The sequence below is a fragment of the Lepisosteus oculatus genome, chromosome 10 (genome assembly GCF_040954835.1).
Source record: "Lepisosteus oculatus isolate fLepOcu1 chromosome 10, fLepOcu1.hap2, whole genome shotgun sequence".
NCBI classification, from domain to species: domain Eukaryota; kingdom Metazoa; phylum Chordata; class Actinopteri; order Semionotiformes; family Lepisosteidae; genus Lepisosteus; species Lepisosteus oculatus.
In genome coordinates this window covers 31,463,697-31,491,203 of record NC_090705.1, presented here as the reverse complement: position 1 = coordinate 31,491,203, position 27,507 = coordinate 31,463,697, and the positions used below count along the sequence as shown (strand labels likewise).

Here is a 27,507-nt window from a genome sequence, read left to right as displayed (position 1 = left end):
TTTCCTTTCTGTGTCGGTTCATAAAGACAAAAGCCGTCTTTGAAATCTTGTGAACCTCAATTCTAAAATTGCTGGTGAGCCTTTAAGACAACTGGCACAGTTTTATGTCCAGCAGGTCCAGAGGAAGGCCTATGCCATCATTGGTGGCTCATCTCGTATTCACTTTTTGCTGTCCACAGTGCAAGACAAATGGAAGAAAGTTTAGCTTTGTTCCAGAGCCTTGCAAACAATGAGTGTATAAAAACGTTTTATCAATATGATCTGTATTGGATAGAGTTCATTTTCATAAATATCCAATAGAAATTATTATAATTTTATTTTGTAGTACAGGACAATCTTACAATGCACAAGCACTCTGTTACTTTCAAAAGAGACCATTTGCTGTTTTTGTTAATTTTTTATTTTATTTTTTCTTAGAAATGTAGCGATACCATATTTTTTACCTTTTTTATTTGGAATGTGTAATATTTTGCACTGCTTGTTGTTTAAATTACCACCATTGGGATGAATAAAATAAATTGAATTTAACTGAACTGAATATTGTACATACATATTGTTATACATACTCATTTTAAATAGTAAGAACTCAGATTTGTTGATTGTTTGCATGGTATTGCTCTTTATCTTCACAAAAACAGATCAAGCCATGGGGTTTCAGAGCAGGGTTTCTAGGTGCTCAGTGTTTGCTATTTCATTTGAATTAAAATTTCAGACAGATTAAATCACTGTCGTCTGGCCAGAGGGCAGTGGCAGAGAAAGTGGTGGAGTTTTAATTCACCATTTTACCCTTGACAACCCTGACAGAACTTTGGTCATTTCCTTAAGTACAGTACCTAATTTTCCTCCTTGCACTTTAGTGTTTTCAGTTACGAGATTGATTCATAAAGAGATTAATTGAAAATTGACATAAACCCAGTGGGGCGAGATCTGAGAGAGATGTAAGGAGAATATGACAAAGGTTCAGACTGTTGCTAGGTGCTGCATGCTCTCACTTTTCTCCTCCATCTTGCCTGATAGAGAAAGACAGCATCAGGTTCAAAGAATTCTAGTCATCATGTGGTCCAACCAAGACTGCCTAGAGGGAATTAAGCCACTTGTGATTTGCTGAGTAATAAATGGGCTGGTAACCTATTTAATTTATGTTCTTTGATAAAATGATCAAATTATTGTTTTGTTTTACAGGCAGAGATCTGTGTCAACATTTCATGCTTAATTGTGCATAGTACAATACAGAACATACATAACAGTATATGACAAGATATATACAGTATATCTCACCTTAATTTAGAGTTTTGAATTTGACTGAATTCACTTCCTATGATTAATTTTGCCTTGAATATGAAATACTTTTATTCTATTTGCTTTCTGTGAATCATTTGTTGAGCAAGTATTGAGGCAGAGATTCAGGGATCACTCGTGCCCATTTCTGTGCCTTTTCAGTTTCTTTGCATTGTGCAGTTGTTGGTTCTGTCACTGGGATTGCTCTGTACTTTTCCATTTTTCAGACATAGACTTAGTCTGAAAAATAGTCTAGATTCTCTTATTAACTTGCTTCTTTGGGAGTGCTGCCATTTTTTCCGTTTTTTTGTCTACCTGCCATGGAGGGATTTTTTTGGTGCTCAGTTAAGTTTTATTGATTTTCCTCTTTTTGCGCACACATTTAGGATATAGCTAGCTGGACCTGTGCCACTGCGTTCAGTACAGAACAGCATTAGAAGAGACACCCAGAGGAACTGTACCTATTATATATGCATTTCTTTAGCCAAAGGGTCACGATTGTCTCTGTCAAACATAACATGCAACTATGATTCACATTGCTGTTTGCTTGCATGGTAAAGTAACAGAACAATGATGTAGATATCTACACAAAAATGAGGATCCATTGAAAAAAATGCTAACTTCAAAAAGGCAAAGTGCAGGGGGTCCAGTGCATTTGCTGAAGAGATGTAAATTACTCAAAAAAATGCAGACTAGAATTTATAATCTGAACAGTTACAGTTTATAATCTGAACCAGGTTTTAGTGTGACAGACCTGAGGATGAGAATAAATTTACACTTTCATTTACTTTACGTTTAACAAAATAATGACAGATGAAAAGAAGTTCTGAGCAGAACTTCTCTTAATCTTTAAGTATTTTTGAAACATTTCACGTGTATATCAAAGATGAGAAACTGTAAATGACTGAATATAAACACTCATAGACTGCTGTTTTAACAATAACATTTTTCTTGTACTAGACTTGCTCTCTATGCTGTAGACTTATGCTCTAATGAACTATGTTGTGACAACACATTAGTGTGTGATTTGTGATGTCTTAATCTTTATTTACTTAAAAGTAAAGAGCAATTTTAATTGTTTAAAAAACACTTCCAAACTTTGAGGTTTTATATTGGTTATGATAGACAAAATGCTTAATAAGGTTTTGGTTAGTAGACCACATTACAGTGTATTAAAAAAACATTTATGTTGTTTTTGTTTTTAGAAGTCAGCACTTGACGATACTTAATACATAATATTAAGAAGTCAGAGTGTTAAAAGTTCCCAAACTAACCTAGTAAACATTGTTGTAGCATTGTGTAAGTGTTGTACTTTTGCTGTTACATACAGTAAAAATGTATGTAACATTTTACTGAGATCCTCTGGAGTCTACACATTTGCATTGTCACAACAGTTCTGTACACTTGTGTCTCTTAAGGTATTTACACAACATTATTTGATTTTTAGCATTTCTTTTAATCTTTCACTGTGGACCAATCCAGTATGACTAGGAATATATCAGGTTGCTCTTCTCTGAAAAAAGACATGTATCCCAGTGACAAATAATACATAAAGTATTGTAAATGAGGATTTACTAGTGCATTGTACAATATTAACATAATTTAATTCTATAAATCCCCTTGATTTAATTTCCACACTATTAGTTGTATATTTTTCTTTCTTCTTGTTTCCCACTAGTAACTAGAAGATTGAAATGGTGTCATTTATTTTCTTTTGCAGTCCTGAGATTGTAAAGAGCGAGCCCTATGGAGAGAAAGCTGATGTCTGGGCTGCTGGATGTATCCTTTATCAGATGGTCACACTCAATCCACCCTTCTACAGCACAAACATGCTTTCTCTGGCCACGAAGGTAAGACCCCGAATAAATGTATTACAGTTATTCTGAAACGTTCGGGCTGATACCAGGCAGTGCAGTTGGTTAGTCCATTCAATGTTTCACGCAGAGTAGTGCCATCCAAGAACCAGATGCTTTGCGAATGTTGTGAAAGAGTATTTAAGTACAATACGTTTTGGCTTAACCTGTAGTTGATAGCCTCCTCGTTTTGGCTTAACCTGTAGGAGATAGCCTCCTGGCCAAAGAAGAAGAGTCTCAAGACCCCATCAGAGAGAGAAATAAACCCAGGGCTGTAAAGATGGAGAAAGGGGTGGGAGGAATGGTGTGTGCAGGAGTTATATGTATATAGAAAAAGTCAGGAATAGTTGCAGTATAAAACACCTGGTTGAAATTGGCTTGTCTGTCATTATCCCTCCCACACATCAGTTAAGTACTGCCATATATTGTTAATTTATCTTAAATTGATTTAGTAATGTACAGTACTAATGGACATTATCATGACAATAGTCTGGACTTTCAGAACAAGATTCATGTGTAACGATCTCATGTCTAAGGACCCTATGCGGAATCCTCCGAACGTAAATTTTCTTGTGGACGCAAATCCAAATTCGTGAGTCCAAAGTGCAGGCCAGGGTCAAAAGGCAGAAAAATCCACTGCAGTCAAATCGAGAACCAAGAGACGTAGTCAGTAAACAAGCCGAGGTCGAAATCCGTAAGAGATGTACAGGACCGATGTTGCTCTAGCTAGGGAAAAACCTAATACTGAGCAAGGAGTGGTGTGTCAGGCTGGTTTAAGTAGACAGGGGGGAGAGTGTGTCTGATTAGTTAATTAGAGACTGCACTGGATGGGCTAAGAGGATGGAAAATATAAAAATCTGTCAGCCTTCCCTTGTGCAACAGTCTCTGATTACTTCTGTCATGTGCTTAGGATGTAACAGTATGAAAAAATACATCCTTGTTTTTCTGGAACTGCTGTGCTAGAGGGTGAAGTAACCACCTCTCAGCAGACTGCCTACAGCAGAATTGCCATCAGTTGGAGAAGTGATTAGGCTAAATAACTTATAGTATTGCAAGTTCCCAGGTTCATGACAAGTCACAGAGTTTGTTGCTGAGTGGTAAATTGAGAATATCATGGCCAACTGAATCATGACCACACCTGAACTTTTCCGCAGATGCCGCCACATTCTCACGACCACAGATAATCAGACACCGCCGCATTAACTAATCATCCAATCGCACTTCTCACCCTTCACCACACCCTCTGCCTCCCAGCATACTTAAGGGCTCAGTTCTATCATCTCAGTGTTCAGTATTGTTTTTTTTACCAGTGGAGCTCCTGTTCCTCGCTTTTCAAGTAACTCCTGACCATCGCTGTTATCTTGATCCCCCAGCTTTCTGACCTGTGCCTGAAACTTGACGACGATTCCTGATCCCTGATTACACCTGGCTTTTCTCTGTGTCCATTTCCCTTCTCCCTCTCCTCTACATGAGAGGGCACTAGTAATTATTCTCATAGGGTCCATGCTATGTTTTTGGCTATAGAACCTTATACATGTGTCACGTTCGTAAACCCCTCCTCTTAAGGACGCTCCAGCCCTTCCTTGTTTTCCACTCATCTCCCACTCCTGCTCCCTGTTCCAGCCCCCTTTTCATTTCTCCTTAAAATCCATGCGCTCACTCTATTCCGGGCTCTGCTCTGGTTTCCATACCAGGCGAGTCCGGGACCTGGAAGCGCCTGGTCCCGTCAAGGTTTTAGTTCCCGTTCCCGTGCCGGTTCCGACCTGGTTCCCGTTTTTAAATCTTGTTTGTCCTGGATGGACCGCCCGGTTTTGGACTTTTGCCTCCTCTTGTATTCCCCCTTGGACTTTCTTCTGGATTGTTTGCCTCGGCTACACCTCCCCCGAACACCAGCGTATCATGGACAAGCCCCGTTTTCATTCCCGACCCCTCCATGTTTTTTTCCCCATGTTTTCCCCACTCATACCCGGATTGTGTCGCCTGCACAGGGTCCTGAAAGAACCCTATGCAAGGTTCAAGTTTCAAGCACAGGTCAGAAAGCTGGAGGATCAAGATAACAGCGATGGTCAGGAGTTACAACATGATAGAACCTAGGCAATTGTTAATCTCAGTTACAGTACACTGAAGTAGCCCAGGCTTACAGGGTGATGTTAGGTTACAGGGCTCAGTTCTGTAGTTTTTGTGTTTGTACACAGATACTGTATAAGGGTTGTCAACTTTTAATTTCCAGTCTTTAAGGAATATTTAATTTTATTACAGTCTGTTAATCCCCCAAAAATTTAAATGGAGCAAGGTTTTCTGTCTGTACAACAAAGTTAATTTTTTGAATATGAATATATTTGAATTGTTTGAAGCAAGAATTCTATCAAGCAAAAAAAGAAATAAATGTATTTAGTATGCTGAGTTACCAATTGTTCCCATGTTCATTGAATCACAAAATGAACTATAAGATAAAAAAAATTGACAAAATTTAAAGTTAAATTTAACATTGTACATTTACACAATCAATCTAAATGTGCTAATCATTTTTTTTTCTTGTAGATAGTTGAAGCTGTTTATGAGCCAGTTCCAGAGGGAGTTTTTTCAGAAAAAGTGACAGACATCATTAAATGGTAATCTGGCCACTGTGTTGTGTGGTTCCACTTCATCTGGCTCTGCATACAGCTGCACTGATTTTTAGTACAAACTAGTTTCATGGTTTAAATATAGCTGTCATTGAACTTGTGTGCATCAAGATATACAGTATCATCCTCTTTTCATCAATGGCTTAAGAATGTTGTTCAAATTTGTTTTTGAGAGACAATAGGAAAACAGAAATAACAAGCTGACAGGAATACAAAACTGATGGAAATAGTTTGTGGCTAAATTGCTAACCTCCTTGTTACGACCCCAAGTGTCTAGGGGAAAAGGGGTGTAACATTTAGGATAATTATTTTGGAAGCAGGGGGGGGTTTTGGTAAGGGACTAGGAAGCGTGATAACAAGAGTAAGGAACTAGAGTGGTGCCAAAGGAAAGAAAATAAACAAAAATGGAGCTGGCTAGGACAGTGAGGGAAAGCTAATCTGACTACAAAAGAAAACCCGAAACACACGGTCTTCGGCGTCTTCAACACCCTAGCCAATCTGCACTGACCCAAAACCATACAAGACAAATGGCACTCACCCGTACTAATTAGTGTACTAATACAAAATCAACTAAGTGTGTAAAGTGTACCCAACAACCTAAACTAACCTTATATACAAAAGTTCACACAAAAACACAAGTGAACCAGGAATACAAATAACGGAAAACAAGAGTAATCAACAGGAGCAGGGTACAAAAGAACACAAAAGTTGAACATGTAACACTGGGGCAAGGTAATGACAAAACAAGGATGAACACACAAACAAACAAAAGTACAAAGAAACGAACGTAAAACCAACAAAACAACAAAGCCAAAGCTATACGAAAATAAACACACACAAAGCAAAACAAACCAACAAACGAAGCTGAAGCAATAACCAGCAAATCGATAACCAAAACCAAACGGGACCAAAGTCAAACGAAAAGCCTTTTCTTCCTGAAAGCCTCCATGTTATATAGTGAATAAAATAAGTTCTGATTGGCTGAAGGCTGATTTATGATGACATCATATTGAAACAGTGGTGTGATGGTTGGCCAATGGGGAAGGGAGAACAATCAAGGGTCAGCAGTGTGGACATAACAGAAAAACACACACAGAACACACACTGGGACGTAAGACTCCTGTTATCTTGGTGTTTGAAAATAAAGAAGAAAGATAGTATGTTAATGAACACCGTGGGAGCATACACAGTTGGCTAGGCCCATTTCTGAATCAAGGAAGTGCCTGGTCCCTTGGTTTATTACCTGCCATAGGCTTGTATCTATAGAAATACACAGACAAGTCTATCTGACAATAAATAAATCAACATGTTAATGATTGTTCATCTCTAATATGAGTGAAAACTAGATCTTAGTCTTACCGATAATCAAACTACGCTACTTTGGAAGGTTTGGACTACTTTTCTGTTAATCTGAATACCTAATTGAAAAATGAGTGTGTTGAGATTAGGGATAGTCAGTGGCTTTGCTGTTGTTGTACTGTGTATAATTGAATGATTGGATTCTGATTGGTGATTAACAATCTTAAATATAGGAGATGAAACATACTGTTGACTCTGAGACTATGAATTACAATTTGCAGAACAGGTCATACCATGTTTTAGTCACTATTAGGTTTACTATTAGGTTTAGTGATTTTGTTCTTTAAACAATTTCTGTGTGCATTTATAGGTTGTCCACACTGTAAGTGATATCTTGATATCAAGAGACATTGGGCTTGGTTTGAGGGTGCTCTTGACTGGAGATCTCATATATCAGTCTGTGTTAGGCTCAGAACCTTCTGACCTCCCCATTTGATAAAATGTTCAATAAAAAAGGATTCTTGTACTGTTGAGACATGAAAATGTTTAGAAATAAATGTGTTGTAAATAATTCCCCAGGTGTTTAACCCCAGATGCTGAGCTCAGGCCAGACATTGTGGAGGTCAGCACCAAGATGTCGGATGTCATGATGAAGTATATGGATGGTCTTTGCACCTCTCAGCTTACCTTGGAGAAAAAATTAGACAGAGAACGGAGACGCACACAGAAGTACTTCTTGGAGGCAAATAGAACTGTACTGAGCTATTGTCACTTATCACCAACATTACCAAAGGTGAGATATTTTGTAATATATTCAGAATTTTTCTTTCAAGACATAGCTACTACTATAATGTGGTCTGGCTAACAGATTTGTTCAATTAAGGTTAACTAGAGAGCAAAAGCAATAAAAAGCACATCTAACATTTCTTTTGAAGGAATAAGCCTGATTGTTTGAGGGTGTCTAAAACATTGTCAAAGTGTGGAAAAGATCAAACTCAGCAGGGTGTAGTTTTAACCTCCAGTACTTCAAATCTCAGAAATATCTGCTTTGTGGAGACAACACACAAAGTTATAGCAGAAGGGGAATTCTGATTGCTTGTGTCAGTTAAACTCTTAGAACTAGAAAAAAACACTTTGACACTTCAACTGCATTTCTCAATAACACTCACTAAGCTCTTAAAATTCCACCCTAAATCTGCATGGCATTTTATTAGAGTAACTCGATTAAAGATGACAGATAGCTGGTCTTTTTGGAGAAAATGTGAAGATATTGTGGAAATACCTGTTTAATATGTATTTAGATAAATCTTTGTTTTTTGTACATCAGGACGTTTGTGATAAATCTAGCAGCACAAGAATTAACAGTGAATCTGCCAGTTTTAAGAGTGAATCATCAGACTCAGCTGAAACTTCATCATGCACCTTTCAAGCCAGCACAGGAAAAGATGGAGAGGAGAGACCGAACAATGGTGATTTTCCACTTGAAAATTCCGTTTCAGTGAGTGCTGAAAAGGGTATGTGCAGCCTTTGTATTGGCAAACGAATGAATGTCTTTCAAATGTAAATTGCTTTTAGATTTAATAAAGCTGAACAAATGAGTTGGCAATAAGCGAACCAGATGCACAACAGTATTTATTTAGATATTTATTTGGTTGAAATTTAAAAAACAAATTTACAACACTGAAAGCCCTTATTCTTTTCTCATTGCCTTTTTTGTTACTTAATGTATTTACAAGTTCATGGCATTACCAGTTTGTGTTTTTACTGTCATTTGAAATGGCCAAATTAACTAAAGCTGATGAGGTTCTTTAAGTCTCAGAGCTTAGCCAGTCTTTTTTTTCATTATTGATTTCTGGAAAACTATGTTCATTCTGAACTGTGGTTCAGCTGAACTGGCCTAGCTTAGCCTGTTCAGAAGGATTCACTGGACCCTGATAAAGAGTCATTTTTTGTGACCTCTGGAAATGTCAGGGCCACTTTTGTCTTGCACAGCAGTCTTTTTAAATAAGATCAATATCTTGGTATAGCTGAAATTCCAAATGGCTATGTCTTAAATGCATGGTGTACCAGATGCTTTGATAGAATATTGCTACTGTAGAACTAATGAATATGCAATTTTTGTTAGGCTTAATACCTATTTCACCCCTGGTGTATATACAGTGATAGTTTAGAATAAAAAGTATCTTCTCCAACCTTCCTTATGTATCTCATTACAAGCCTCCCATTTTATAACCTGATGGAACTGGAGACACATACACACAGTCTTTTGAGATCAAGTGTTGTCAGTTCAGTTTACATCTTTTTATATAGCAAATTAAACTAAAATCTAAAGATTAATTCTGTGCTAGGTCAGTTAAAGAGTGATGTGTTTGCAGCAGAACTGCGCCTAAAACGTACCTGTAAATAGCAACAGTGGGAATAAACTAAGCATTTATTAGTGAATCGGTACAGCTACAATTTTGATTGGTTTATAAAAGTTGTACCTGTTTGTAGTTGGATTTTTTTTCACGTATGCTTTGTTTTCAGTTGGAATAACCTATATTATAACCTTCTGATAGGTGTTTCACAAAACAAGATAATTAGTGTTTGCAGCAGAACTGCGCCTAAAACGTACCTGTAAATAGCAACAGTGGGAATAAACTAAGCATTTATTAGTGAATCGGTACAGCTACAATTTTGATTGGTTTATAAAAGTTGTACCTGTTTGTAGTTGGATTTTTTTTCACGTATGCTTTGTTTTCAGTTGGAATAACCTATATTATAACCTTCTGATAGGTGTTTCACAAAACAAGATAATTATTTCACAGCATAAATGTACAGTTAAAATAAAATCATTTCCAGCCTAAAACATATTAACAGTGATTACACAAAAGATACAATAAAAACTGTTAATCATTTCCTTCAAAAGAACTTTTTAAATGTGTGTATTACCTAGACTTAGAAGTTCATAATCTACAGTTTCCATCATCACAAGTTATCAGACATCATAACACGTGTTTGGACCCATAGGTCATGGTGACTGAAATAAGGCACATGTTCTTTTGCTTGTGTGGATGATGGATTTAATGCTCCACTCTCCTGCCTTCTAAAGTGTGCTGTGGATGCACAATTACTTAGATTGTTTAAGTTTAACCGGACTTTAAGCGGGTAACTGAAACCAGAGTTTTCTGTAGTGAAACTGGAGCAAACCTGAAGTCAGTTATCAAGTTAATTCAGTCTGGCTAGCCTGCTTTGTGAAATACCCCCCTGGACTTCACATCTTATGGATGTTTTGTGCCTTTGGGACTACCCTGGTAAGGATAGGATGTCACAGATTGATAGAACAAAGGCCAAGCCACCTTTGACACTGGAAAGCCCCTATCCTGGCTGTGCCCTAGAACGCAATCTACCAGCACTGAATTTGAACCAACAAGGCCCATGTTTCAGGCTCACCTCAGACTGTGGACTGAGGTTTATGTCAATTGACCTACTCAACACAATTGTTTTCAACATGAAACAACATTAATGGATTGATAATATTAAGGTGATAAAGCAATTGAATCCCTATGCATGTCACAGTCATTTTGACCAATAAAAAGCAAGCTGATATTTGAATTTTATTATAACTTTAATCCCTCCACTGCTGTTTTAAGTACAGGCAGCCCCCATTATAAGTTGCCTAGATATAAGTCACTTCGCACTTGCTTTGTCGATGAATTGAAGAACTTGCATGAAGAAATCCCCACACTTAAGTTGTTTTTCAAGGCACCAGTAGCCAACAATGTAGGTGGATTCTGGATTATGTCATTCCAGAAATGAAAAAAATATTGTGAAGATCAAAATCTAAAATAAAAAAATATTTTTCTTGTAGACAGTGCTGTTGCACGTGTTGTGATTATGAATCATTGTGCCACAACGTTAAAGTTGAGTTCTTATCACTATGCACTACACTGTTGATCCAATCAATGGATCCAGGTGTGATTGCTCATTTTAAATGCATAAACAGTGTGTGGAAGAAATCTACCCTGAAGCAGCAAATTACTTTGTTGGTTTGGATGAGACCACAATTTGGAAGGAGTGGGTGATGCTATTTCTAATTATTGTTTTTTTTATGGGTTATAGGTACATAAAAGGTATGTACCACTATCTGAGCTGTATGTTGGAAGTGTATCTCATAATCATTCTTTGTGGATATAAATGTCCCCTTTTAAGGCATCCTGCTATAAGTTTCATTATTTAGGAAGGCTTTTTTAGTTAGCAAAATAAAAAGTGAAACACACACTTATTCTAAGTTATGGTCCTCAACCTGACTATATATACTATAGGGAAAATTTCCCCGATGTCCTGTAAGTCGTTTTGCTATGTCATGAGTTTCTGTTCCCTAACCCTGACATATACAGTATCGGGAATGGCCTGTGCTATTTGTTTTTATTCTCTAAACATCACACATCTTGATCTTTCATCCGGATCTGACTTTATACCCCGCAATATTCTCAACTGAATCCCTAACCTTCTCCCAAGTCATAATCTACCTGTAGAACCTAACCAGAGCCCCAGCTCTAGCCCTGAACCTACTCTTAACATCATTTCAGCTTTAGCCTGTAATTAATTTAACAAACAACTGTATAACCACAATTCTAGATTTACTTTTCATCTTAACAATAGTTAGAGACCTGTTTACTGCACATTTTATTTTATAATAATGAATGTGAATTGTGAATGGTATATTCCTTTTTAATGCTTTGTGTGTCTATGAATGTACATGTGTATACTTAATTTCTTTCTAAATACTGTATATAATGTGCTTATTATAGATATTGGTTCTGATGAAGACCCGGATACATCTGATACTTCTAACAGTTCCACGTCAAGCCCTAGTAAAGATTTAGCTTTGAGTAAGTGCCACAGACTGATTGGCTCGATTGCTTTAATGCTGTGCTAAAGGGAGGTTTAAGGTAGACAGAAGTTCAGTGCCAGCCCTGGGCAAAGAATACAAATCAAGGAAATTGCAATTTTACTGAAACAGGAAAAAAGAACAAAAACAAGCTGTATCTAATGTATTTAGAATTTTTCAAGGAAGTAATTGAGTTATTGAAATAATAATATAAGGAAAGCACATTCATAAATGCTATTACTCTTCTATTCTTGAGCTGTCTAGTACTTAAGAATGCAGTATTTTGTATGACAGAAATAGCAGTAAAGAGAGTGTTGGGCTGATGTAAGTTTTGCATCAGTTTTTGGAATAACTCAAGGTTTACACATTTAAACGTTACAAGTGTTGTATTTTTGTAACAGTTATGAACTTACTGTTGCTGTTTCTGTAAAGCAATGTTATTTTTATGTTAATAGCTTAGCTTTGCACACTTTGTAATAGGAATTTCCAGAGTGCCCAAGCAAATGTGAAAGTTGCACAGAGAACACAAGAGATAGGTTAATTTCCAGAGGTTAATAGACAGAAGGGAAAGAAATATCTGGAGTCACAGCTTAAGTATTAAGTAAACGTATTGCATCATTAAAATAGAGTGAGATGATGTAAGCTAAAATAAGTCAATCAGAAATTATAGATTTACTGTGCTAAATTAAGGAGAATAAAACCCCTAAAAGGATGGAGATGGGAAGATAAGAACGTCCAGTAACATGCCATGATACAGTGATTTAAGATATAATGCAATGAGGTAAGACACCTATGTTTTAAATATAGGTAATAAAAGTTAAGATTGCTGGGATTCTGGGGTGAACTATGATCATGGTTTCCAGACAAAAGCTTGTGAGTCTTCTCATCTTTGTCTTTGTATCATTATGCACATTATATCTTTTTTACCATTTTTACCAAAAGGTATAATTAACGGAAGATCGAATGAGAAACCTAGACAAAAGCATTTTCAGTGGAATAAAAAAATATCTTAAAAGTCAATCGAAATCCAGTCACGTGGGATGTGAGTCTTGGTCTTTAGCTCTCGGATATACTGAGTTGTGCAAAAGATTAATCTACAGTTATTTTCTGGTACAAAATAGCATTTTCCCCATTTCTTAATGTGTTTTTATCTATTTTGTGGTGCATTGTTGTGTTTTTGTGATGCTTTTGTAATGCAATAAAGAATAACCTGACTTTCAGGATAAAAGCATAAGAATACTGAGCAGTATTTTGCACCTTTAAATTCGGAATTTCTCATAGCTGGCAATCCTTGAAGGAATTTGATTTAGGGGAGAAAATCATGCAATACTGTGGAGTGTAAAAAACATAGTTTGATAGATCCTCCAGATATTTGTCCATTTGGGGGGATTTTTGATTCATAGCCAATTACATGCCAAGACTTCTTAAGTGATATAAACTGGTTGATACTGTATGTCTTGTGCATTTACAAAATTTTGACCTGCTCAGACTCTCTGGCCTATCTCAGCATGGATTATTTCTTCAGCAATTAAAGAACAGCCTGCTATACTGAAACAGTGAAGCTAGGCAAAGTTTTTTGATCTCTTGAGGGCGTGTGCTAAATTTAGGAGTAATATAACTGTTCTTAGCTGATATAAAAAAAAAAAACGTTATACATTATACGTTTTTCACAATTGTTCCTGCCAGTACAATTATTAATTCATAGGCTAAAACTAGCTTGGATGCATATAAAGAGCCTTGGATCTCAGAAGTCATGTATGTTTAATCTTATTAGATCAAAGAAAATGTACTAGATAGTCTTTTCTTTAAACAAGTCTGACACTGACCATACTTAATACAAAATACAATATTATATTAAAATAGAAGCAAGATTTTATCCATTATCTACTCTCTCATTCCTGTCTGAACTAAAATAGATATTTTTGGAGTTTTGGGAATTAACATTTTTGTTTTTAAACACATTTGCCCTGCATGCATTGTATAATCGCTTTTGTTTGCTTACAGAATTAATAAAGCGAAGTATTAGCACTTCAGGGACTGAGAGATACCATACAGGGTGAGTTTTGTTCACATGCACAAATTAGTTTCTGTCTGTGAGTTTTCTATTTTCCTTTTCCCCTTGTTTAATACAGCAACAAGAATACTTGTGAAAGTACATACTGTACAGTATATTATCTTCAGAAAATTACCTTAGCGATGCACACAATTAGTTGAGTGGCCTCTCTCTGTGTGCAACAATTGTGGTTCACATGATTTCTGAATAAATACAACTAGTATCTCAGTAAGGTCTTTCAGTCGGGTACTGAATTTTTAAAGATTCATGTGAAGATTAAGGAGCTATAACTCTGGAATAATGTAAAGACAAGAAGTGGAAGGTGTGTCATATTAACCAAAAACTGCCTAGAACAGGCTGTTCCTCAATACGTAGCAGTCAACCAGGAAACTATTTAGAGATGCTAGTGTGAGGCCAAACTTGTAACATGTTTGTCTAAATACAAAATGTTATGTCTAGTGCAACCATCAGGCACATTACCCAACATTAAACGTTACCTGTACTATCAAGCATCAGTACAGTCAGCAGTATGGTGGTGGCAGCAATTTATGTGGCTGCTTATCATCAGCAGGGACTTAGAAGCTTGTAAAGACTGATGAAATATTATAGTAAAGTACATGAAAATCGTACAGGAAAACCTGCTTCAGTCTGCTAAAGACTTAAAACTGGGGTTAAAATTAATTCACCAAATGGGGTATCACAGGAAGGGGCTGAATACGTTTGTAAGGCCCTGTATATTAATATACCTTTATTTATAGTATATATGTTTGATTTTCTTGGTGGTCTTTTTTTAAACTGTGGCAATTTGTTGGTAACTTTCCTTTACCATTACTGTTATGTGTTACAGATATAGCGGTGAACTGAAAATGTCCAGGTGTGAATTAATATTTAAATGATAGAGCTAACATTACTTTTGGGGACAATCTGGAGTGTGAGTGTGATTATATACACAGTACACTGTAAAGAGACGCCCCCTTTGTAGAGATATGGATAGCATAAATAATTAAAGCTGGCTTTTCTGATCAAGAAAATGTAAATTACCCAAAGCTCACCAGAATCTAAATTCTGTGCACCCCTTTTCATGTTAAGTTCACATGCAACAAGATAGTATTAATATCTTCTTTCAATATGAAAATATTATTTTATATTTGCATGGTAACTATTTTTCTTTATAACCTGCACCAATATCTTTGATAAACTCATCTGGCATCTGATTACATCATGCTTGGGTGTTAAGGCAATATATTTTGTTTATAGCTCTTTATTTAAAAAGTGTTTTTAAGTGGTACTCACCAATAAATCTCAAATCTACTACCATGTTCAATAAAATCCAGAGCGGTATGAAATTTACAATAAGAGGTGTATAATAGTTCTGTAGAAAGTGGATGAAATCACAAACTTTGTTGTGAAACTGTTATGCATTCTTTTCATGTAAGATTTTTCTATTGATTATTTCAACACTTGTACTTTTTAGATGTGGAGACTTTACTCTGCCAATAACCAAACCCAGACCAGGTAATCTACACACTCCTTTTTGATTAATAGTGTCAATTGTCCAGATTTTGTAAAAATTTGATTGAAAGTGTTTTGTTTCTCTCTCTCTTTAGTTCCGCTTTCCTTTGCTTCTGTTAAGTCAGTGGCCTCCAGGGAAGGACAGCAGACAGTAGGACACAAGTGTCCTAGTCTCCCAGCAATAATATTTCATAATATCACTCATCACGGTAGTACTAGATACTTAAGTCCAATAAGAATTACAACAGAAGGTTGGCTCATTTATTATAGCCATTTTTGGTACTCAAATGTATTGCAAATTGAAACAATAATATAGCAATAATTATGCTTTAAGACACAAACTATTTAGACTTTTAAGATGATTGATAGAACTTTATTATGCTATTACAGGTATGCAAAAGTGTGAAGGTTTTATAGAAAGACAGAGTATGAGATGTCCCCTTACTATTAGCTATGCTCTTTAGAAGAATCAGGTTTTCTTTTTGCATGTTCAAAGAATTCTAGTAAGGTAGTTAAGACCTTACGTTTAAAAAATCTATGTTGCCAGTCCCTTAAAATGCCATTTAAAAATATTCTTCTAAGTTTAGTTCTGTCTTTCCTTGGAATTTACAAGTAACAGCATTAAGTCTTGGTCTATAGTTTCTCATTTCTATGTTACTTTGTTTGTCCTCCTTTCTAGGAATTGCTGCAAATACAATTTGCTAATGAGTGAGAATATTTCACAATATTTCAAATACCCTGATATAAAGTAATAGCATCCCTTATTTCCTTACGTAGAACTCAGAAAGTACTTTTAAAGTCCTGATTTTGATTTGTTTGTTTTAAGTTGTCCTAGTCTCTGTAATACCTCACTGCCAGTTCTACTAAAATTACTCAATATTGATGGAGCTCCTTTTGTATCCTGGAGCATTCACTTGACATATTCTTTTGTAAAAGCTGGTATGAAGTATACTTTTAGCACATTTGCTATTCCTTTTTATCTTCTATTATTAATCCTATATTATCTAGCAAAGTACTTCAAATTTACATTTTTTGACAGTTTTGAGAAAAAGATTTGTTATTAAAAGTGGCATTATTTTTAGCCTCTGCTTTTCTTTCCCGTCTCTCTGTCCACAATTTTGTCCACAATTTTTGTATTTTGATCTATTTTGGAATTTTGGCCTCTTTTATGCAGTCTGTAGAATATTATTTTCCTTCTATTGTTTCTTACCCTTTGCAATTTTATAGTTCGTTTTTCTGAAATTGTCATTTTTAGATTCAGCCTTCAGAGATTACAATTGTGCATCAGCTCTTGCTATGTTATGGGCACAGTTCTTCAGAGGTTCTTTCCATTTATTCAATCCTGGTTCTTTGAATAGAATACTACATGAAATAAGATCATTGCCTTTAGAAAAGGGTTAAGAAGCAATCAAATCAACCATTTCAACCATATCAATTACAACGTTTTCATTTCTCATCATTATATTCCTATATGTGTGTGGGAAGTTGATATCGCCCAATAACTACTATGTTACTTTGCTACAGTACCTATCATCCTTATTTCATTATACATTGAACTGTTTGCAGTGAGTTTGGTGATCTTTAGCACTCACTCATTGTAGACATTTGGAAATGTTGTTTTTCAGTTTAACTCATATACTGTAGATTCAAAACTGCACCCAGTTTATGTTCACTAGCTCACATGTTATTTTTGATATGTAGTCCCATCTTATTGCCCATTTTATCCTGCCTGTTTTTTTTAAAGTACACTCTTTAATTTTATATGCAGCTTCATTCTATATCATACAGGATAAACAATGCTTTAAAATACCTTAATGTACATTTGTGTTTTACAAAGGTATTTTCAAACACTTCAGAAATACAAGCTTGTCCACTTTTGTCCATATTGTAATGTAGGAGAATTATATATTATACTTAGAGTATGTAAAAAGTACAGTTTCAGTTTTTTTTCTCAAATAGTGGTGTCCAGACTTCTGCAAACATACAGTATATCAGCATACAGTACAGTATTCAGCATTTATAACTCAACAACATTCAGTTCACTGTATACTCCTAGGAAACAACTGATTCTTATTTAGAGACCAACATTTGTCAACTATGGTGAACATGGAAGGATTTAAAAAAATGACAGTTACATGGTTTCAAATAGTTCGCATTAGTCTAACTGAAAACCATTAGCGACTTTCGGTCCCTCAATTTTGTTGTCAAAATTAGTCTGCTGCATATACTAATTGTTGTTCCATTTTAGGTCGCTAATTGTGCTATGAGTTCTGAAAGTTACATCTGTGTGTCATAGACCATCTATCCATTATCTAATCACTTTATCCAATGCAGGTTTGTAGATTACAGAGAGACTGTAATTGGCAATGGGCACAAGACATAATAATCCCTGGGCAGGATACCAGTCCATCACACAGACACAGACAGGCACTCACACCAGGACCAGTTCTCCCAGAAGCCAGAGAAAACTCACATAAAGGTGGGGAGAACATGCAAACTCCACCGAGAGTGGATAGCACCCCAGGTCCATAATTGAATCAGGGCCATAGCAAGGCAGCAGTGTTAACAACTGCGTCACCATGTCACCTGAAGGTTCCACAGCCGAAACGTTGAGACTATTTTCTTTTCAGCATGGAATAAGCCTTTACTTGTTCCTTTACTGTGCCACAATGCCACTCTATGTAATAAACCATTTTTTTTTCAAAAATAATACTGTTGATTCCTTAATTTATCGTAAGTAGTATAACTCCAAATCTAAATGTTTAGAACTAAAATCCTATGTGTATTCATACAAGTCTGTCTATTAGTATCGCACCAGTAGAGAAAAATGTTTTGTAGTGAATTCATCTTCCTCACAATGTATAGTACATACAGAAATGCTGATAAACAAACACACTGATGAAGAATATACTCAAGTATTGAATGCTTATATCTTTCATTGTTCTTTTTTTAATTAAAGCCACTTTGACAATTTAATTCAAATGAAATAACAAAACATTGAACACAAGCTGTTTAACTTGAGTTAGTATTGTATTATTCCAATAAACAGTGAATTCAAGTTTATTTTTATTTTCATCTTGTATTTTTGGTTTGCCTTTTTGTTTCTTTATTCAACTTTTACTTTTATTTAGTATTAATATTGTATTTAAATCCATTGAGTTATTATGTAAAACATAGACTGCTGCATTTTCATTGTAGATCATTATAGAATGCTTGATACTTTAATTATACCATTTATATAATTAAATCCATTGTAGATTTTCTATAATTTATGTATTGACTAAATCGTATACTATAAACACTTGAATTGAAGGTTTAAGTGAACTCTGATGTGTGTGTCTGATAATTTCCTGTTATGTGACAGAATATATTTTATAATGCAATTGTGTTTTCTGTACCTATATAACCAATGGTGTTTTCTCATCTGCAGCATCAGCAGGAATTGCTGTTTCACAAAGGAAAGTTAGACAGATTAGTGATCCAATCCAGAGGATTCTTATTCAGCTTCACAAAATTATCTACATTACACAGGTGTGTATCTGTCTCCCTCCACCACACTAAATCTGGCTACGTTATGGGTTACTGGCAAGGTCATCAGGATGCATCTTTAGAATCATACAGCACAATCCAAAGTCATCTTTATTTTGTTTCTGGATACAGGCACTATTTATCTTCTTTAATATGACATGGTATTTAGCTGTAAAGTAATACAACATATATTTTTCAATATGTCTTCATTATATGTACACGAAAACATTAATGACCTTCTTAAGATGACAGGAAAGACTTCCAAATTAATAATCTGGAGCAATCATTGTTGTTATGATTTATTAGGTTCTATCATACAGTATATAATCATACAAATGTGACTTCTGGAAAGATCTTTCCCCAGTGCATTTTTAACAAGCCTACATTCAAGCCTACAAAAAAATAAAAACAAAGATTATAATATGCACAGTTATTACTATATTTTCCTCTTAAATCTGAACAGTGAGTTCTTCAAGAATTTAACTAATTACAGTCAGTTCTGACTGAAGGTAGACTTGATTTTTTTGGTTGAAATCTTCATTTAATTTAATGAAACTATAAAAATGGAGATTTCTAGTGCCCTGTGTCAGGTAATTTTTCAATTTTATCTGTCTTTCTCTTTTCATTTACATTGCATGCTGTTTATATATATTTTAGGGGAAAAGTTTTGATTCATGTAGAAATGTACTGGATCAACTCAAACAGATACATGAAAGAACTGTTAAAGTTTTCTGCATTATGGAAGTACAGCCAGTGCTAAGTATAGCAATTCTATGCATAATTAAAGATGTCGTTTCTCACACAGTACTGGTGTGCTTTCTTTTCAGCTTTCTCCTGCTTTGCACCACAACTTCAAACGAAGAGCGATTGAGAGGTTCAAAAAATCCCTCTTCCATCCTCAGAGCAATCCCTGTAACTTGAAAACAGAAATTAAGAAGGTTGGTTTAATATTTCCAACATGACAAGCTTATCTTTAGGTGTGCTGTTTGCTCTATAATGATTTTATTGAGGTAGAACTGTAAGAAACTGTAATGTAAGAAAATACTTTTTTTGTAACATTTCTAAATTCTTCCCCCCGGAAATACATTTTTAATCATGTCAAAGCATTTCAAGGAAATCATTTTAATCCACTTTTAGTTATTTGGTCATGTTTGTTATTATTACTTGTTTGATACATTTGTTTGAATACCCCATCTTGAATCATAAAAAAATCAAACTGAATTGAAGATGTGAACTGTGCCGTAGAAGGCTAGAGTGCTCATTCCACTAACAGTTCTAATTAGTAAGATAAGCACAAACTGTAGATTATTAAAGGACTTTATTGTACTGTACAATGTGCTGTTCATTTAATGAATGTTGTGAATGAATGAGCAACTGTGAGCACAAACTGATAAACATGCAGAACAAATTGTGTACAGAGATGGGGAAATGTGGGGACAAATTTAGAAGGTATTTAGAAGTTAAGGAATTAGAACAAACCAAGTACAATTTGTGTACAGATTAATCCAATGCACACCTGTTCATATGTTTATGGCTAAAAAACAAATGCGCTGACTCACGGCTCTCTGAAACAATAGTGAAGAAACCTGACCTGTCTGTTGTGGTGGAAAGGCCATTCAATTAAATTGGCTTTGTCATCAGAAGCATTGATCTGTGCAGTGAGGCTTACATAAAGGCTAAGAAATTCAATACTCAGTATGACTTAATACCACTGCTAATGCCTCATTTTGGCTGAAATGTGTGAAAATCATTTGCTTTTGTTCTCTAGAATAATAAGTATAAGCATTTTCTCTGTGATTTAAATTTTTATCTCCAATAGGATTATAAAGATGCAAATGCAGCAACAGACAATATTTGTATGGGAAGGAGAAATAACAATTTTCTAAACCTATAAATACAGAGTAGGAATTTTAGCTGAACTTTGTTGAAGACGTGGAAGAAAAAGAAAACTTATTCTGAAAGTTTCACGCAGAAAACTTTCAAAGTTGTCCTGCATATTTGTAGCAACACAGGCAAAGTCATGGTAAAGCGAATCTCTCTGTCATTGCTTAGTGAGTATGAATAACAGAAGGGAAGGGATTTCGTTTGCTGAATGATTTATTACAGGAACAAAACGAGCATGTGGAAATTACTCTGTCCATATGTTGTTGCATTACTATAATTGTTTGCTCACCGTCTGCAATGATTGACAACAGTTCTACCTTAGTCAGGTCTGAACTTGGGCTTAATAAACCTTTGTGTTGTCCATTTTATTCACAGCTCCTACAGGGCTCTCCAGAACTCATAGAGCCCAGCTGTGTTAGTACAGAATGTCGATTTTTATGCCAGTCCTTAGGGGGAAACCCAGTGTCTCCTGAGGATCAAGGTAAGGCATAATTTGCATTACAAAGTCTAATTTATAAGGATATGTGTATTAATAATACATTTCCTTCACCCCTTTCATCATATGTCAGTTATTTGACTTTAGTTTAAGACCTTGAATTTCTGTTTTCAGAGAAGAATAATTTGATGTTACACCGGAATGTATAATTGCTGTGAACGTCAATGTCTTCATACTGTAGCTGTCTTAAAAGAAAATGGAAGGGTGCAAATGGGGATGTCAAGGTTATTTTGGTGTCATTTGAAACTTTTTTTTTATTCATCTAGAGTTCTGGATTTCTTTGGTGCCATTTGTCCACAAAGAAAGAGCAACAGCTTTAAACAAATTCTTTCTAACCACATGAAAACATTGTGATGCCTGTTATTTCATAGAGGTCAGGACTCTGTTCAGACATTCTTTTCAGACCTTATGAAACTGTGACTGAAAAGAAAAAGAATCTTAGCTGTTGATGTCCTTGACTCCTTAAATGTCTTACCATCACCTAGAATCAAATATTCAAGTGCCTCACCAGGATCTTGCACAGTATTAACATTGTTTATTACTTCTGGAAATGTCTCTTTCTGGAGTGGGTTTTTACAGTGCCCTTCAAATTTATTCATACCCCCCGAAGAAAGTGCAACAATAAACTTCAAATGACAGAAAGATTTACAGATTGAGCGTTTCTTTTTTAACACATGTAAACATGTTTTATGGTAATCTTAGTAGCAACACACAGAACAAAGTCATTTTTCATCCATAATTAAATCCAGAAAAAAAAGGATTAGATTTATTACATACAGTAGGAATTGGACTGACTTCATGCCTCCTGTATTGTGTTATAAAGTCCCGGAACTTCATAGAGGAGAAACGTATGAACATTACTCCATGTGGATGCATCTGCTTCTACTGGATGTTCTCTTTGTGTTACCTCCTTTTATTCTCCAGTGAAAATAGAAACCTTCAGTTGACTTTATATGCTATAGTTCTAGATGTTTCCATTGCACTTCCAAAAAAGCAGCACGTTATTTTAGATTTGTTTCTGCTGACATTTAGTTAATATTTAGGAATACTTATGTTTTGATAATGTGACCTTCTTTTCTGGAATTCAGTTATTTGAGACAAATATGCGCCATGCAGTAATACCTTGGTTTATACTATAGGTATAAAATTCAGAAATATCAATGGTGCCCTGAATAGGGGTATGTCTGCTGCTTGCAATGGGTGTTGTCTGTTTTTGTGTACTCTAGCAAATTTAATGCAGTATGTTTATGACACATGAAATAAACAGCTTGAATATTCATGGTAAAAAAAGGCACAGTAACAATTTTCATTGTGTGTGCTGATTGCAATTATTTAAAAAGTCAGAAGATCCAGAAAGCATATATATACAGTATAAATCCTATTTATATTTCTAATTTAATTCTTAAAAAATGCTATTAGTGATTTAAAGGACATTCCTGCAATAACGGACACTATGAGTTCCCACTATTAGTCTATTGTTTAAGAAAGATTATCTGTAACCCGGGACTGTTTTTTGTTCCTATGTTATTGGGGATAAGAATACATTTGAAGGGCACTTCACAGAAATATGCTAATACATCTGTCTTAACCAGTTCACTACAAACCCTCATTGTAGCATGGCTGTTTTGCAATCTTTTGCTTTGATCACTTGTACAGACTCACAGGTAATCCAGATTTCTGGTACAATGCCCTGCAGACAAATACTGTAGTTATTTTCAATACAGAAAAAAACTGAAAATGACAAATCAATGTACTAAACACCTAACTATACAAAATGTTATACATTTATTTCTTTAATTCTCTTCCTTAGCCAATTTTTTTTATCAAAATGGTCATGTTTATGATTGATTAAATATTTGAAAATATAATTTTATTTGTCTTATCTAAAACACAATTATAAGTTAAAAGCTTAAGATCAATAAGACTGAAGAATGCCGAAACGTAATACAAGTCAATGCTGAAGTTTATAGTACAATATATGGTGAAAAAAGATCGATGCACCTTTGTTGCGCTGCCTTTGCGATGCATTTGTGTTTTTGCATATTTAAATGTTTCAAATTTTACACAATAGATGCATTAAAACAAAATGAGTGCCCTGTGTGTAATACCTGTAATTGTATGTACTTGCATTGTTAACCGCCTTGGGGCAACCTTGTTGTGAAAGGCGCTATATAAAAATACATTAAATTGAATGTAGGACCTTTGAAGCTATTTTCTCCTTTTCTTCTTAAAGTTCTTCTTTTTCTTGACTTTTTTACAAGTAAAGTCCATTTTGTTTCATAAAATATTCCTCTTCAATAAAAGAGTATTGACCTTCAAAGAAATATGAGTGTTACCCTACAACTTCAACTATTCACAGGTAACTCAGGAAATATGAAGTATCAGGATGGCGTGACATATGAGCAAATGCAGGTTAGTCTTGTAAAGCAAATTTTTTGCACTGTATAAACCAGATGTCTAATTTACATGAGAATTAATCTGAGGCTTCTCCCCCCAAAAAAGAAAAAAATCTTGCTAATCAATCAAAAATTAGCTTCCTAAGCAGAGATAATTAAATATCTGTAATTTTAATCAGAGCATCTTCAAATTAACATTTACCTTCATAGCACACTTTGGAAAGGATAGAAATTTGCCTTTCCGGATGAATTAGAAATAATTGAAATTATCTAGCATCAGTGGAATTTACCAATTAATAGGCATGGGTGCTGTACTGATTATTGTAGGTCTCTATTAAAATGTAAACAGGAGCAGGATACTACATTCTTATATTTTACATTAGAACGACACCACTGTCACTTGCCACTTGCTGTATTTAAATGATAATTGTATTGCCATTATGCTGTTATACATTAGCTACAGAGACATTTGTTTCCAGCTGCGTAATCAATATCAATAGTATAGAGTGTATTACATTTGTCAGCTAATAAGCCATACTTTCTTAAATCCCAGTTTTCTTCATGTGCACAGGGAATTCTTGACAGTTTTTTAATTGTAATGTCCCAAAATATTGTCTTAATACTTTGCAAGAACAAGTTGATTTGAAACAAACGACTTACTTGTAATTTAACCTTTTCTATAGAAGAGAGAAGAGATTTTTCTGCCCGATTTTAAATACCTTATATGGGAATATACAAAACAGCTTTAGAAGTAACTTGTTTGCTCCTAATGCAGATGAAACCTTTAATATTTTACTAGTAAGAATAAAAATATACATTTTTTTTAATTGCTACTTTAGACCATGATTGAAGAGGTTCTTGAAGAGAATGGATACTACAGTTCCACATCAAATAGGTAAAGTATGGTAGATCCTTTTGAAACATAAAATCTGAAAAGTAGAGATGCAGAAAAGGTATTTAAGAGGCATTGTATTTCAATTATGTTTCCCACAATCCATTGAGCTCCATGTTTATTGCAGGTGTAGTGTATTTCAGTAAGGACAAATGTTCCAGCATATGCAGGAAAATTTAAGTGCATTCAAAAATATATTTTTTTTCTTTTGAAGCTATTGTGGAGGTACAAGAAAAAACGAAAATGATGATTGCTTATCCATTTCATGGAACTTTAAAAAATGGCAAATCAGTTTTTAAACTGTACCTCAAAGTATATTTCAACATTTCAAGGTGAATTCTGGCTTCCTGATTGCGGTTCTTGTATATTGTAAAAATAATCAAAGCAGGAAGAAAGGAAGGCTTAAAATAATTGACCAAGAGAAATCAGTGTCATTCAGTAATTAGCACCATTCTGAGTGAATCGTAAACCTTCTTTTCATTTTCTGTAATGAACATGGCCAGGTTCCAATCATGCTGAGATGGTGCAGAAATTGTTTTAAAGAGTTTTACATTCAGGAAAAGGTGTAAATGATTTCCAAGTGGCTCAAGAAGTAAAAGTTTTTACAACCAACAAAGTGTACATTAGGGGGTTTTGAGTGCAGGTGGATCCCAATGTTGTGAATTTGACCTTGCCACCGAGAGCAGGGTTGAAATTATTTGAATCCCTTGGCTTCTAGAGAAACAGCGACTCTTCCGGTTTTCAGGCGCTCAGACTTGGGGTGATGTGAGTGAGAGCTGTTTCCCTTCTCCAATCAGCGTGGATCATCCTGTTGCATTGCTGCAGACCTGTGAGCCTGTTAAGAGATGAATGACTTGATGGATAGTCAGATGTCTGCACTGCCCCCATTCTGCCTGTACTACCAAGTAGTAAAAACAAGTCCCAGCAACCTCCGTTTCGCCACAAACAGCATTACGACAGCCATCAAAAGTAAACAAAATGTTTGACTTTAGCTAAGAAGGTTTCAACTTGTTTGGTGACTCTGACATCTTCATATCCCGTGTTCCAAAGGAGAAGTGATGGAAGGTGTGGAGAAGATTAAGATGTGGTTATGAGACACTTCTCTTGCAACGCCTCCATTTCAATATGTTTAAACCAGGAATCTGAAGAAAGTAACCACTTGGGATGTGCTACCCTTGACTGGAAGACAGCTTCTTACACTGCTACATTTATAAGGACTGTTTTTCTTGGAAAAGTTACCTGCACAGACAAGGCAGGTGAGGTGGGCCCTTTTCTTCTCCCGATTTGATTTCTGAGTTTCCTACCAACCTGGGTCGAAGAATGGAATGACCAGCGCCATGTCCCACATCTATTCCCATGCTGGGGTTTCCACAGATACAGGGCCCATTTTACAGTACCTGCCACCTGCATTCTAGGAGCTACACTACTGGAGGTGGTAGAGACACTATTGGCAGTACTGGCCTCCAATACGGCTCCTCCCGAAGCTCTTCTGGACAAACTATTCATTCCTCTCTCTGCCAGACCAGAGGTACTGTTATGGGGCTACAGCTCCAGGCTCACAGGTCACCCAGACACTCAACACTCAATGGAATTAATCCATCAGGACTTCTGTGAAATCCGACATTGAGTTCTTTGTGGCCACATCCCCATCTGTAACAGGGCCAAGAACCCAAGAACATCTATGGCAGGTCACCTCCAGTCTCCTTTCAATCCTCATCACCAGTGGTCCTCCAACTTGCCATACTTTATTACTGGTCTTCCCCACTCTTGAGGTTGCTCTATAATCCTCTCAGAGGTTGATTGATTCTCCAAGGCCACACACTTTAACCCATTAGGCCAGCTACCGTCAGCTCCTCAAATAGCTGATGAACTGTCCTGTAACATCCTGTGCAGCACTTCCACGGGTATGTCCCCCCTTCCAGTGCCTTTATGACAACCAGCTTCCACTCCTCAGGCTGTCCCCAGATTCTGCAAACCTTTATTCTTGCCGACAGGAATGTGCGGGATCTTGAAGGGGTTTGGTGTCACGTACAGGACAGCCCTTCTGGGCAGTGCTCCGTTTTTGTCACCACTGTGCCATTCCACCTCTGAAGCCTGGCCAAAGAGTCTGGTTGTCAACCAAGCACCTCCAGTTGTGGGTACCCTCAAGGAAGCTGGGTTCTCACTTCATCAGTCCCTCCCGGATCACTGAACAGGTGAAACCAGTCACCTGCTGGCATGCTCTTTACCGCCAGTTCGGACAATGAATCCCGTTGGCTTTTCACATATCATTGCTGAAACTTGCTCTGACCAGCACCCTGGTGCAAGATTTAACCCAACCCTCGTCCCCTCCGGTTGGTCGAGGAAAGCTTACAATACTTTGTGCGTTGGCGGTACGCTGGTGGTTCCTGCAAGGGACTGTGTGTCTCATCCCTTGTAGACTCTTTTAATTTCCTCCCAGAGGTCACCAGTTAAGGGGAGGGAGGTACAGTAATACTTGTGCAAACCTAGGCTCACATCAGCATGTCGCTATGGAAACCAGATGTATCTCCATGAAGGTCAAATCATCAACCGCTCCCATAGCAATTTGGGTGTTTTTCACTACCACCAGCTTCTAATTAATAGGTACTTATCTCATTAACTTCAGGTATTCAAGTCCTGCTTCAGCATTAGTCCCATGCTCAGTCATTGCGTTTGCTTCCCTTGAGCCTATCGCATTTCTAGCTGCACTTCACTGTTAATCCTGGCTCTAGCTTAGTTCCTTGCTTTGCTTCGCTGTGCTCGGACACTTCTTGTGTTCACAACTGTCTCTTCGATTTGCTCTTTATTATGGACTCAGC

General features: G+C 36.0%; 1 protein-coding gene across 11 annotated transcripts in view; it reads left to right on the top strand.

The window, feature by feature from the left end:
- nek10 (NIMA-related kinase 10) overlaps window positions 1–27,507 on the top strand; it is a 65,985-nt gene that overhangs the window by 29,251 nt on the left and 9,227 nt on the right. For 4 of the 11 annotated variants that reach the window (XM_015357439.2, XM_015357440.2, XM_015357441.2 and 1 more), the window contains exons 24-37: window positions 2,999–3,128; window positions 5,673–5,743; window positions 7,634–7,847; window positions 8,382–8,568; window positions 11,848–11,928; window positions 13,932–13,983; window positions 14,828–14,854; window positions 15,455–15,495; window positions 15,588–15,743; window positions 18,923–19,023; window positions 19,848–19,958; window positions 21,280–21,385; window positions 23,760–23,812; window positions 24,636–24,691. In XM_015357439.2, the coding sequence (XP_015212925.1) occupies window positions 2,999–3,128; window positions 5,673–5,743; window positions 7,634–7,847; window positions 8,382–8,568; window positions 11,848–11,928; window positions 13,932–13,983; window positions 14,828–14,854; window positions 15,455–15,495; window positions 15,588–15,743; window positions 18,923–19,023; window positions 19,848–19,958; window positions 21,280–21,385; window positions 23,760–23,812; window positions 24,636–24,691 (1,386 nt within the window). The other 7 variants (XR_001479571.2, XM_015357447.2, XM_015357446.2 and 4 more) reach the window with 7 other exon arrangements.